We start from the raw sequence: 12872 nt of genomic DNA, 5'->3' as shown, positions 1-12872 counted from the left end.
GTGTAATGATACACATAGTATAGCTACAAAACAAACGTATAATGATATAGAGAGTATAGGTACAAAACAACGGTGTACTGATACACATAGTAGTGGTTCAAAACAACGGTGTAATGATACAAATAGTATAGGTACAAAACAACGGTATAATGAAATAGATAGTATAGGTACAAAACATCGGTATAATGTTACACATAGTAGAGCTACAAAACAAACGTATAATGAAATAGACAGTAGTGTTACAAAACAACGGTATAATGATAAACATAGTAAGGTACAAAACAGCGGTATAATGATACACATAGTAGAGGTACAAACAACGGTGTAATGCTACACATAGTATAGGTACAAAACAGCGGTGGTAGGATACACATAGTAGTGATACAAAACAGCGGTATAATGATACACATAGTAGTGATACAAAACCTCATTATAATGATACACATAGTATAGGAACAAAACAACGGTATAATGATATAGATAGTAGTCGTTCAAAACAACGGTGTAATGATACACATAGTAGTGGGCCAAAACAATGGTATAATGTTACACATAGTAGAGCTACAAAACAAACGTATAATGATACACATAGTAGTGGTTCAAAACAATGGCATAATGATACACATAGTAGAGGTGCAAAACAATGGTGTAATGATACACATAGTATAGGCACAAAACAAACGTATAATGATATAGAGAGTATAGGTACAAAACAACGGTGTAATGATACACATAGAATAGGAACAAAACAAACGTATAATGATATAGACAGTAGTGATACAAAACAACGGTGTAATGATACAAATAGTATAGGTACAAAACAACGGGATAATGATACACATAGTAGTGGTTCAAAACAATGGAATAATGATACACATAGAATAGGTACAAAACAACGGTATAATGATGCACGTAGTAGAGGTATAAAAATACGGTATAATGATACACATAGTAAGGTACAAAACAACGGTATAATGAAATAGATAGTATAGGTACAAAACATCGGTATAATGTTACACATAGTAGAGCTACAAAACAAACGTATAATGATACACATAGTAGTGATACAAGACAATGGTATAATGATACACATAATAGTGATACAAAACAACGGTATAATGATAAACATAGTAAGGTACAAAACAGCGGTATAATGATACACATAGTAGAGGTACAAAACACCGGTGTAATGATACACATAGTAGTGATACAAAACAGCGGTATAATGATACACATAGTAGAGGTGCAAAACAATGGTGTAATGATACACATAGTATAGGTACAAAACAAACGTATAATGATATAGATAGTATAGGTACAAAACAACGGTGTAATGATACACATAGTATAGGTACAAAACAACGGTGGTATGATACACATAGTAGTGATACAAAACAACAATATAATGATACACAAAGTAGAGGTACAAAACAACGGTATAATGATGCACGCAGTAGAGGTACAAACATACGGTATAATGATACACATAGTAGAGGTACAAAACAACGGTATAATGATATAGATAGTATAGGTACAAAACAACGGTGTAATGATACACATAGTATAGGTACAAAACAACGGTGGTATGATACACATAGTAGTGATACAAAACAACAATATAATGATACACAAAGTAGAGGTACAAAACAACGGTATAATGATGCACGCAGTAGAGGTACAAACATACGGTATAATGATACACATAGTAGAGGTACAAAACAACGGTATAATGATACACATAGTAGAGGTACAATACAACGGTATAATGATACACATAATAGTGGTTCAAAACAATGGTATAATGATACACATAATAGAGGTACAAAACAACGGTGTAATGATACACATAGTAGTGGTTCAAAACAATGATATAATGATAAAAAAAGTAGAGGTCCAAAAGAATGGTATAATGTTACACATAGTAGAGGTACAAAACAAACGTATAATGAAATAGACAGTAGTGATACAAAACAACGGTATAATGATACACACAGTAGTGGTTCAAAACAATGGTATAATGTTACACATAGTAGAGGTACGAAACAAACGTATAATGATATAGACAGTAGTGATACAAAACAATGATACACATAGTAGTGGTTCAAAACAACGGTATAATGATACACATAGTAGTGGTACAAAACAACAATATAATGATACACATAGTAGAGGTACAAAACAACGGTATAATGATACACATAGTAGAGGTACAAAGCAAACGTATAATGATACACACAGTAGTGATACAAAACAACAGTATAATGATACACATAGTAGTGATACAAAACAACGGTATAATGATACACATAGTAGAGGTACAAAACACACGTATAATGTTACACATAGTAGAGGTAAAAAAACACACGGTATAACGATACACGTAGTAGAGGTACAAAACAACCATATAATGATACACATAGTAGAGGTACAACACAACCATATAATGATACACATAGTAGAGGTACAAAACAACAGTATAATGGTGGACTTATATTCAAGGTCACAGGGGTTGGATATGTTAAAAACCTTTAAAAGAACTTCTTATGAATAACCAAGAGGCCTAGGGTGATGATATTTGGCTAGTAGCATGCTGGGATGATAAGGCTACAAAGTTTGTTCAAATGAATGACCTTGACCCGCTTCCAAGGTCACATGGGGTCAAATGTATTAAAATCTTCAAACAACTTCTTCTCAATAACTGAAAAGGCCAAGGGTACCGATTGGGGCCTGTAGCATGCTGGGATGAAGGACTGCCAAGTTTGTCCAAATGAATGAATTTGACCCACTTTCGAGGTCAAAGGGGTCAAATATCTTAAAATCTTCAAACGACTTCTTCTCAATAACCAAAAGGCAAAGGGTACTGATATTGGGCCTGTAGCATGCGGGGATGAAGGTCTACCAAGTTTGTTCAAATGAATGACCTTGACCCACTTTCAAGGGTCAAAGGGGTCAAATGTGTTAAAATCTTCAAACAACTTCTTCTCAATAACCGAAAAGCCAAGGGAACTGATATTGGGCCTGTAGCATGCTGGAATGAAGGACTACCAAGTTTATTCAAATAAATAACATTGACTTATATTCAAGGTCACAGGGTCCAAATATCTTAAAAACCTGTAATAGAACTTCTTCTGAATAACCAAAATGCCTAGGATGATGATATTTGGCCAGTAGCATGCTGGAATAATAAAGGACTACCGAGTTTGTCCAAATGAAAAAACCTTTTAACAACTTCTTCAGAATAACTAACAGGTATAAGGTGATGATATTTTGCCAGTAACATGCTCGGATGAAGGGCTACCAAGTTTGTTCAAAGGAATGATCTTGACTTATATTCAAGGTCAAAAGGGTTGGATATGTTAAAAACCTTTAAAAGAACTTCTTATGATTAACCAAGAGGCATAGGGAGATGATATATGGCTAGTAGCATGCTGGCCTGAAGGGCTACAAAGCTTGTTCAAATGAATGACCTTCATATTTTTTCAAGGTCACAGAGGTCAAATATGTTTTAAACCTTTAAACAATTTCTTCTGAATAACCAAGAGGCCTAGGGTAAACATGCTGGGATGAAGGACTACCAAGTTTGTTCAAATGAATGACCTTGACATATATTCAAGGTCACATGGGTCAAATATGTTAAGAACTTTAAATGACTTCTTTATAAGCAAAAGGCCAAGGGTGATGATATTTGGCTATTAACATGCTGGGATGAAGGATTACCAAATGAATGACGTTCGCCCATATTCAAGGTCACAGTGGGCAATATATGTTTAAATCTTTAAATGATTTGTTCTGTATAACCAAAAGGTCCAGGGTAATGATATTTTGCCAGAAGCATGCTGGGTTGGAAGACGATAAACTCTGTTCAATCTAATACCCTTGTTCGACATTCAAGGTCACAGGCGTCATATGTTTAAATCTTGTAATAGATTCTTATGAATCAAACACTGATATTTTGCCTGTATCTGTATTTTAGTCCACTTTTAAGATTACAAGTGTGAGATTAATTTAAGGTATGGTTTGTGGTCACAGGAAGATAACTCTAGTTGAAATCATGGAATTCTCCGATTCATTTGAGCGTTTAAAATAGGCGAAAATCGGTGTTGTTGCAAACATAATTTGCAAACATTCTGATACTGATCGTTGATCGTCCTCATACTCACTGTCATAAATTTGCAACAGCGGAGATCCTAACCCTATATCCATATATACCATTGCTTGGCATTAAGAGACAGACACAAGCATGATAGTACTGTTGATACTTGGATCTGACCCCACCTCTAGGGACTTAATTTCTTGCCAATAGCTTTGAAACAGATGAGATCCCCTCCCCATAACCATATATACGTTTCAATGGCATAAAGAGATAAACACTCATCATATATTAGAATCCACTCTGGGGTCTGGGTTCACCCCTAGGGACCTAATTCCTGGGTCACACCTTTGAAATGGTTGAGATCCCAAACCCATAGCCATTTATACCATTTCTGGGCATAAAGATCAAGGTGAGAATTAAGGCCCACTGGGCCTCTTGTTAACTTTTTGGTGTTCCTTCTCTTTTTCTGGTGTTGATTTTTGCAAGTAATAATAGATGATGTTTTATTGTCTGTTTCAGAAGCAGGATTTCGAGTCCTCAAGGAGGCAAAGGTAGGGGGAGAGAGATAGGTAGAAGGAATTAAGGTAACCCGTATCTGACCTCATACAGGTAACCTCTATCAGCCTCAGACAGGTAACCAGTATATGACCGCATACAGGTAACCTCTATCAGCCTCAAACAGGTAACCTGTATCTGACCTCATACAGGTAACCTCTATCAGCCTCAGACAGGTCACCTGTATCTGACCTCCGACAAGTAACCTGTATCTGACCTCATACAGGTAACCTCTATCAGCCTCAGACAGGTAACCAGTATATGACCTCATACAGGTAACCTCTATCAGCCTCAAACAGGTAACCTGTATCTGACCTCATACAGGTAACCTCTATCAGCCTCAGACAGGTAACCTGTATCTGACCTCAGACAGGTAACCGGTATCTGACATATTGAATGTAACCTGTATCTGACCTCAGACAAGTAACCTGTACCTGACTTCAGACATGTAACCTGTATCTGACCTCAGACAGGTAACCTGTATCTGACATATTGATTGTAATCTGTATCTGACATATTGAATGTAACCTGTATCTGACCTCAGACAAGTAACCTGTACCTGACCTCAGACATGTAACCTGTATCTGACCTCAGACAGGTAATCTGTATCTGACATATTGAATGTAACCTGTATCTGACCTCAGACAAGTAACCTGTACCTGACCTCAGACATGTAACCTGTATCTGACCTCAGACAGGTAATCTGTATCTGACATATTGAATGTAACCTGTATCTGACCTCAGACAAGTAACCTGTACCTGACCTCAGACATGTAACCTGTATCTGACCTCAGACAGGTAATCTGTATCTGACATATTGAATGTAACCTGTATCTGACCTCAGACAAGTAACCTGTACCTGACCTCAGACATGTAACCTGTATCTGACCTCAGACAGGTAATCTGTATCTGACATATTGAATGTAACCTGTATCTGACCTCAGACAAGTAACCTGTACCTGACCTCAGACAGGTAACCTGTATCTGACCTCAGACAGGTAATCTGTATCTGACATATTGAATGTAACCTGTATCTGACCTCAGACAAGTAACCTGTACCTGACTTCAGACATGTAACCTGTATCTGACCTCAGACAGGTAACCTGTATCTGACATATTGATTGTAATCTGTATCTGACATATTGAATGTAACCTGTATCTGACCTCAGACAAGTAACCTGTACCTGACCTCAGACATGTAACCTGTATCTGACCTCAGACAGGTAATCTGTATCTGACATATTGAATGTAACCTGTATCTGACCTCAGACAAGTAACCTGTACCTGACCTCAGACATGTAACCTGTATCTGACCTCAGACAGGTAATCTGTATCTGACATATTGAATGTAACCTGTATCTGACCTCAGACAAGTAACCTGTACCTGACCTCAGACATGTAACCTGTATCTGACCTCAGACAGGTAATCTGTATCTGACATATTGAATGTAACCTGTATCTGACCTCAGACAAGTAACCTGTACCTGACCTCAGACATGTAACCTGTATCTGACCTCAGACAGGTAATCTGTATCTGACATATTGAATGTAACCTGTATCTGACCTCAGACAAGTAACCTGTACCTGACCTCAGACAGGTAACCTGTATCTGACCTCAGACAGGTAATCTGTATCTGACATATTGAATGTAACCTGTATCTGACCTCAGACAAGTAACCTGTACCTGACTTCAGACATGTAACCTGTATCTGACCTCAGACAGGTAACCTGTATCTGACATATTGATTGTAATCTGTATCTGACATATTGAATGTAACCTGTATCTGACCTCAGACAAGTAACCTGTACCTGACCTCAGACATGTAACCTGTATCTGACCTCAGACAGGTAATCTGTATCTGACATATTGAATGTAACCTGTATCTGACCTCAGACAAGTAACCTGTACCTGACCTCAGACATGTAACCTGTATCTGACCTCAGACAGGTAATCTGTATCTGACATATTGAATGTAACCTGTATCTGACCTCAGACAAGTAACCTGTACCTGACCTCAGACATGTAACCTGTATCTGACCTCAGACAGGTAATCTGTATCTGACATATTGAATGTAACCTGTATCTGACCTCAGACAAGTAACCTGTACCTGACCTCAGACATGTAACCTGTATCTGACCTCAGACAGGTAATCTGTATCTGACATATTGAATGTAACCTGTATCTGACCTCAGACAAGTAACCTGTACCTGACCTCAGACAGGTAACCTGTATCTGACCTCAGACAGGTAATCTGTATCTGACATATTGAATGTAACCTGTATCTGACCTCAGACAAGTAACCTGTACCTGACTTCAGACATGTAACCTGTATCTGACCTCAGACAGGTAACCTGTATCTGACATATTGATTGTAATCTGTATCTGACATATTGAATGTAACCTGTATCTGACCTCAGACAAGTAACCTGTACCTGACCTCAGACATGTAACCTGTATCTGACCTCAGACAGGTAATCTGTATCTGACATATTGAATGTAACCTGTATCTGACCTCAGACAAGTAACCTGTACCTGACCTCAGACATGTAACCTGTATCTGACCTCAGACAGGTAATCTGTATCTGACATATTGAATGTAACCTGTATCTGACCTCAGACAAGTAACCTGTACCTGACCTCAGACATGTAACCTGTATCTGACCTCAGACAGGTAATCTGTATCTGACATATTGAATGTAACCTGTATCTGACCTCAGACAAGTAACCTGTACCTGACCTCAGACATGTAACCTGTATCTGACCTCAGACAGGTAATCTGTATCTGACATATTGAATGTAACCTGTATCTGACCTCAGACAAGTAACCTGTACCTGACCTCAGACAGGTAACCTGTATCTGACCTCAGACAGGTAATCTGTATCTGACATATTGAATGTAACCTGTATCTGACCTCAGACAAGTAACCTGTACCTGACTTCAGACATGTAACCTGTATCTGACCTCAGACAGGTAACCTGTATCTGACATATTGATTGTAATCTGTATCTGACATATTGAATGTAACCTGTATCTGACCTCAGACAAGTAACCTGTACCTGACCTCAGACATGTAACCTGTATCTGACCTCAGACAGGTAATCTGTATCTGACATATTGAATGTAACCTGTATCTGACCTCAGACAAGTAACCTGTACCTGACCTCAGACATGTAACCTGTATCTGACCTCAGACAGGTAATCTGTATCTGACATATTGAATGTAACCTGTATCTGACCTCAGACAAGTAACCTGTACCTGACCTCAGACATGTAACCTGTATCTGACCTCAGACAGGTAATCTGTATCTGACATATTGAATGTAACCTGTATCTGACCTCAGACAAGTAACCTGTACCTGACCTCAGACATGTAACCTGTATCTGACCTCAGACAGGTAATCTGTATCTGACATATTGAATGTAACCTGTATCTGACCTCAGACAAGTAACCTGTACCTGACTTCAGACATGTAACCTGTATCTGACCTCAGACAGGTAACCTGTATCTGACATATTGATTGTAATCTGTATCTGACATATTGAATGTAACCTGTATCTGACCTCAGACAAGTAACCTGTACCTGACCTCAGACAGGTAACCTGTATCTGACCTCAGACAGGTAATCTGTATCTGACATATTGAATGTAACCTGTATCTGACCTCAGACAAGTAACCTGTACCTGACTTCAGACATGTAACCTGTATCTGACCTCAGACAGGTAACCTGTATCTGACATATTGATTGTAATCTGTATCTGACATATTGAATGTAACCTGTATCTGACCTCAGACAAGTAACCTGTACCTGACCTCAGACATGTAACCTGTATCTGACCTCAGACAGGTAATCTGTATCTGACATATTGAATGTAACCTGTATCTGACCTCAGACAAGTAACCTGTACCTGACCTCAGACATGTAACCTGTATCTGACCTCAGACAGGTAACCTGTACCTGACCTCAGACAGGTAACCTGTACCTGACCTCAGACAAGTAGCCTGTATCTGACCTCAGACAAGTAACCTGTATCTGACCTCAGACAGGTAACCTGTATCTGACCTCAGACAGGTAACCTGTATCTGACCTCAGACAGGTAACCTGTATCTGACCTCAGACAAGTAACCTGTATCTGGCCTCAGACAAGTAATCTCTATCTGACCTCAGACAAGTAACGTCTATAATGGTAATGTATACTAACACGTACATACACTACCTTCCATTGCTGTACGGCCTACAATGGTAATGTATACTAACACATACAGACACTACCTTCCATTGCTGTACAGCCTACAATGGTAATGAATACAAACACATACAGACACTACCTTCCATTGCTGTACGGCCTACAATGGTAATGTATACTAACACATACAGACACTACCTTCCATTGCTGGACAGGCTACAATGGTAATGTATACAAACACATACAGACACTTCCTTCCATTGCTGTACAGCCTACAATGGTAATGTATACAAACACATACAGACACTACCTTCCATTGCTGTACGGCCTACAATGGTAATCTATCTAGTTAGTACAGTAGCATTAACCATTAAATATGTGTTGAGTGATTAAACCTTTACTCAAGCCATGTTTTTATGTTTGTTTCAATGTAATTTTCTGTTTTGATTTCAGACCGATGATTCAGATGAGGTGACCATTGAACATTTTGAGAAAATACTACCACAGCTGGTAAGTTTTTATGTCGGCTGACCATTGGTCATGGTGACCTATTGCAATCCGTCTTCCTCTGTTATCGTACGCTGTTTGTTGTGATATTTTTAGCCCTGCGTCCATGCATGATTCGCAGTTCGTTCATCGTCCGCCATCCATCCTTAAACAATTAATGTTATCGCTATTTCTCGGGAAGTACCAGAGGGATCTTTCTTGAATTTTATATGTAGGTTCCCCTTGGTCCTTAGTTGTGCATGTTTACCTATTAGACTGATCAGATAAACAAAATGGCTGACAGGCAGCCATCTTGGATTTTGACAGTGAAGGTTTGTTATCGCTATTTCTCAGGAAGTACTGGAGGGATCTTTCATAAATTTTATATGTAGGTTCCCCTTGGTCCTTAGTTGTGCATGTTTACCTATTAGACTGATCAGATAAACAAAATGGCCGACAAGCAGCCATCTTGGATTTTGACAGTGAGTGTTTGTTATCACTTTTTCCTAGGAAGCACTGGAGGGATCTTTCTCAAATTGTATATATAGGTTCCCCTTTTGGCCCTCGTTGTGCATGTTTATTTTGAGACTGATCAGATAATCGAAATGGCTGACAGGCAGCCATCTTGGATTTTGACAGTGAAGGTTTGTGATAGCTATTTCTCAACATGGACTGGAGAGATCTTTGTCAAATTTGACATATATATATAATATTATTTGTCAATCCTGTTAGCTAATACCTGTATACCTTTTTTAACTCAACCATTCGGAAATTTGTAGGATCATAATATACAGATTGACTATACATATGTATACCATTGAGACTTAGTTTTATCTTCAGTTATCTCCCGTTATTGTAAATAATTTCAATATGTTCTGTTGATAGAGATAATGAACGATACATACCGAATTTTGCAGTTGTAAGCTGTTTTGAATATATTCAACTTAGTTTTATTTAATTCTAGGAGTACTCTATACATGAATATTGTTCTAATGTAAATTTCCCGCCACTAATGTGAAATGCATACTTGCCAGGTGATTATTTCGACCCATGGGCCTCTTGTTTAACCCACCATTATCTGATGGTGGACCATCATCTGATGGTAGTCTTTTTTTAAGATTGTAGGATATTATCTAATTGTGGGCTATCATCTAATGGTCAACTATCGTCAGATGGTTCACCATCATCTGATGGTAGGTTATTATCTGATGGTGGGTTATTATCTAATGGTGGGCTATTGTATAAGGGTGGGCTATTATCTAATGGATGGTTATTATCTAATGGTGGGCTATTATCTAATGTTGGGCTATTATCTAATAGTGGGCTATTATCTAATGGTGGGTAATTATCTGATGGTGGGTTATTATCTGGTGGTGGGCTATTATCTAATGGTGGGCTTTTATCTAATGGTGGATTATTATCAAATGGTGGATTATTATATGATGGTGGGCTATTATCTAATGGTGGGCTATTATCTAATGGTGGGTTGTTATCTAATGGTGGGCTATAATCTGATGGTGGCCTATTATCTAATGGTGGCCTATTGTATGATGGTGTGCCATTATCTAATGTTGGGTAATTATCTTATGGTGGGTTATTATCTAATGGTGGGCTATTACCTGATTGTGGGCTACTATCAGATGGTGGGCTATTATCTGATGGAGGGTTATTATCTAATGGTGTGCTATTACCTGATTGTGGGCTTCTATCAGATGGTGGGCTATTATCTGATTATGGGTTATTATCTGATGGTGGGCTTTTATCTGATGGTGGGTTATTATCTGATGGAAGGCTTTTATCTAATGGTGGGTTATTATCTAATGGTGGGCTATTATCTAATGGTGGGCTTTTATCTAATGGTGGGTTATTATCAAATGGTGGATTATTATATGATGGTGGGCTATTATCTAATGGTGGGCTATTATCTGATGGTGGGCTATTATCTAATGGTGGGCTAGCTATTATCTGATGGTGGGCTATTATCTGATGGTGTGCTTTTATCTAATGTTGGGTAAATATCTAATGGTGGGTTATTATCTAATGGTCGGCTATTACCTGATTGTGGGCTACTATCAGATGGTGGGCTATTATCTGATGGTGGGTTATTATCTGTTGGTGGGCTTTTATCTGATGGTGGGTTATTATCTGATGGAAGGCTTTTATCTAATGGTGGGTTATTATCTAATGGTGGGCTATTATCTAATGGTGGGTTTTTATCTAATGGTGGGTTATTAGCTCACCTGGTCCGAATGACCAAAGTGAGCTTATGCCATATACCGTTGTGTCCGTCGTCCGTCTGTCCGTACGTCAACAATTTCTTCAAACGACTTCTTCTTTTTAACCACTAATTGGAATTTAACTAAATTTGACTGGAAGCATCCCTCGGTGGTGGGGATTCAAAATTGTACAAATGGTGGGGTTGACCCCCAAGGGGGCTGAGGGGCGGGGCCAAAAGGGGGCAATTTGGCTATATTGCTATAAACGGCTTCTTCTGTAGAACTATGCCATGGATATCGATCATATTTGGGTAGGAAGCCTTCATGTGAGGCAGGGATTCAAAATTGTACAAATGGTGAGGCTGACCCCCCGGGCTAAGGGGTGGGGCCAAAAAAGTGTATTACTTCGAAATGATTGAGATCCCCACCCAAGGGGGCTGAGGGCGGGGCCAAAAGGGGGCAATTTGGCTATATTGCTATAAACGGCTTCTTCTGTAGAACTATGCCATGGATATCGATCATATTTGGGTAGGAAGCCTTCATGTGAGGCAGGGATTCAAAATTGTACAAATGGTGAGGCTGACCCCCCAGGCTAAGGGTTGGGGCCAAAAAAGTGTATTACTTGGAAATGATTGAGATCCCCACCATATAACCATATATACAATTGCTGAGTATAAAGCGAAGAATACACATTTGCTTCCAGGATGGCTCTAGGGTCTGGCTCCACCCTTGCAGACTTAACACCTGGGTCATAACTTTGAAACGGTTCAGATCTCCACCCAAAAACTATATATACAAATGCTGGGCAAAAAGAGACAAATGCAGTCATGAAATTATAATTGATCCTGGGGTCTGGTCACAACCCCAGGGATCTAGTTTCTGAGTCACAACTTGGAAACAGTTGAGATCCCCACCCCATAACCATACATAAAATTGCTGGGCATGAAATATCTAATACAGATATACTACAAGGATTTGCCTTGGGGTCTGGCATATTCCCTTGGATCTCATTTGGAGAATATTTTGTCATGATTGCTAAGATATCCAGGTGAGCCCAGGGCCTCTTGTTATCTAATGGTGGGCTATTACCTAATGGTGGACTATTATCTGATGGTAGGTTATTATCTAATGGTAGGTTATTGTCTAATGGTGGGCTATTATCTGACGGTGGGTTATTATCTGATGGTGGGCTATTACCTGATGGTGTGCTATTATCTAATGTTGAGTTATTATCTAATGGTGGGCTATTACCTGATGGTGGGCTATTAACTGATTGTGGGCTATACTCAGATGGTGGGCTATCATCAGACGGTGGGCTGTTATCTACCTTGGGC

At 38.9% G+C, this 12872-nt stretch overlaps 1 protein-coding gene across 1 annotated transcript in view; it reads left to right on the top strand.

The window, feature by feature from the left end:
• The window catches only part of LOC110457311 (centromere protein X-like), a 53645-nt gene that overhangs the window by 33655 nt on the left and 7118 nt on the right, over positions 1-12872 (top strand). Inside the window, exons 4-5 of the mRNA XM_021508526.1 lie at positions 4613-4644; positions 9290-9346. Coding sequence (XP_021364201.1) covers positions 4613-4644; positions 9290-9346 — 89 coding nt within the window. The remainder of the gene's footprint in view (positions 1-4612; positions 4645-9289; positions 9347-12872) is intronic.

The sequence above is a fragment of the Mizuhopecten yessoensis genome, unplaced genomic scaffold (genome assembly GCF_002113885.1).
Source record: "Mizuhopecten yessoensis strain PY_sf001 unplaced genomic scaffold, ASM211388v2 scaffold9093, whole genome shotgun sequence".
Lineage (NCBI taxonomy): Eukaryota > Metazoa > Mollusca > Bivalvia > Pectinida > Pectinidae > Mizuhopecten > Mizuhopecten yessoensis.
This window is presented reverse-complemented; position numbering and strand designations above follow the sequence as displayed.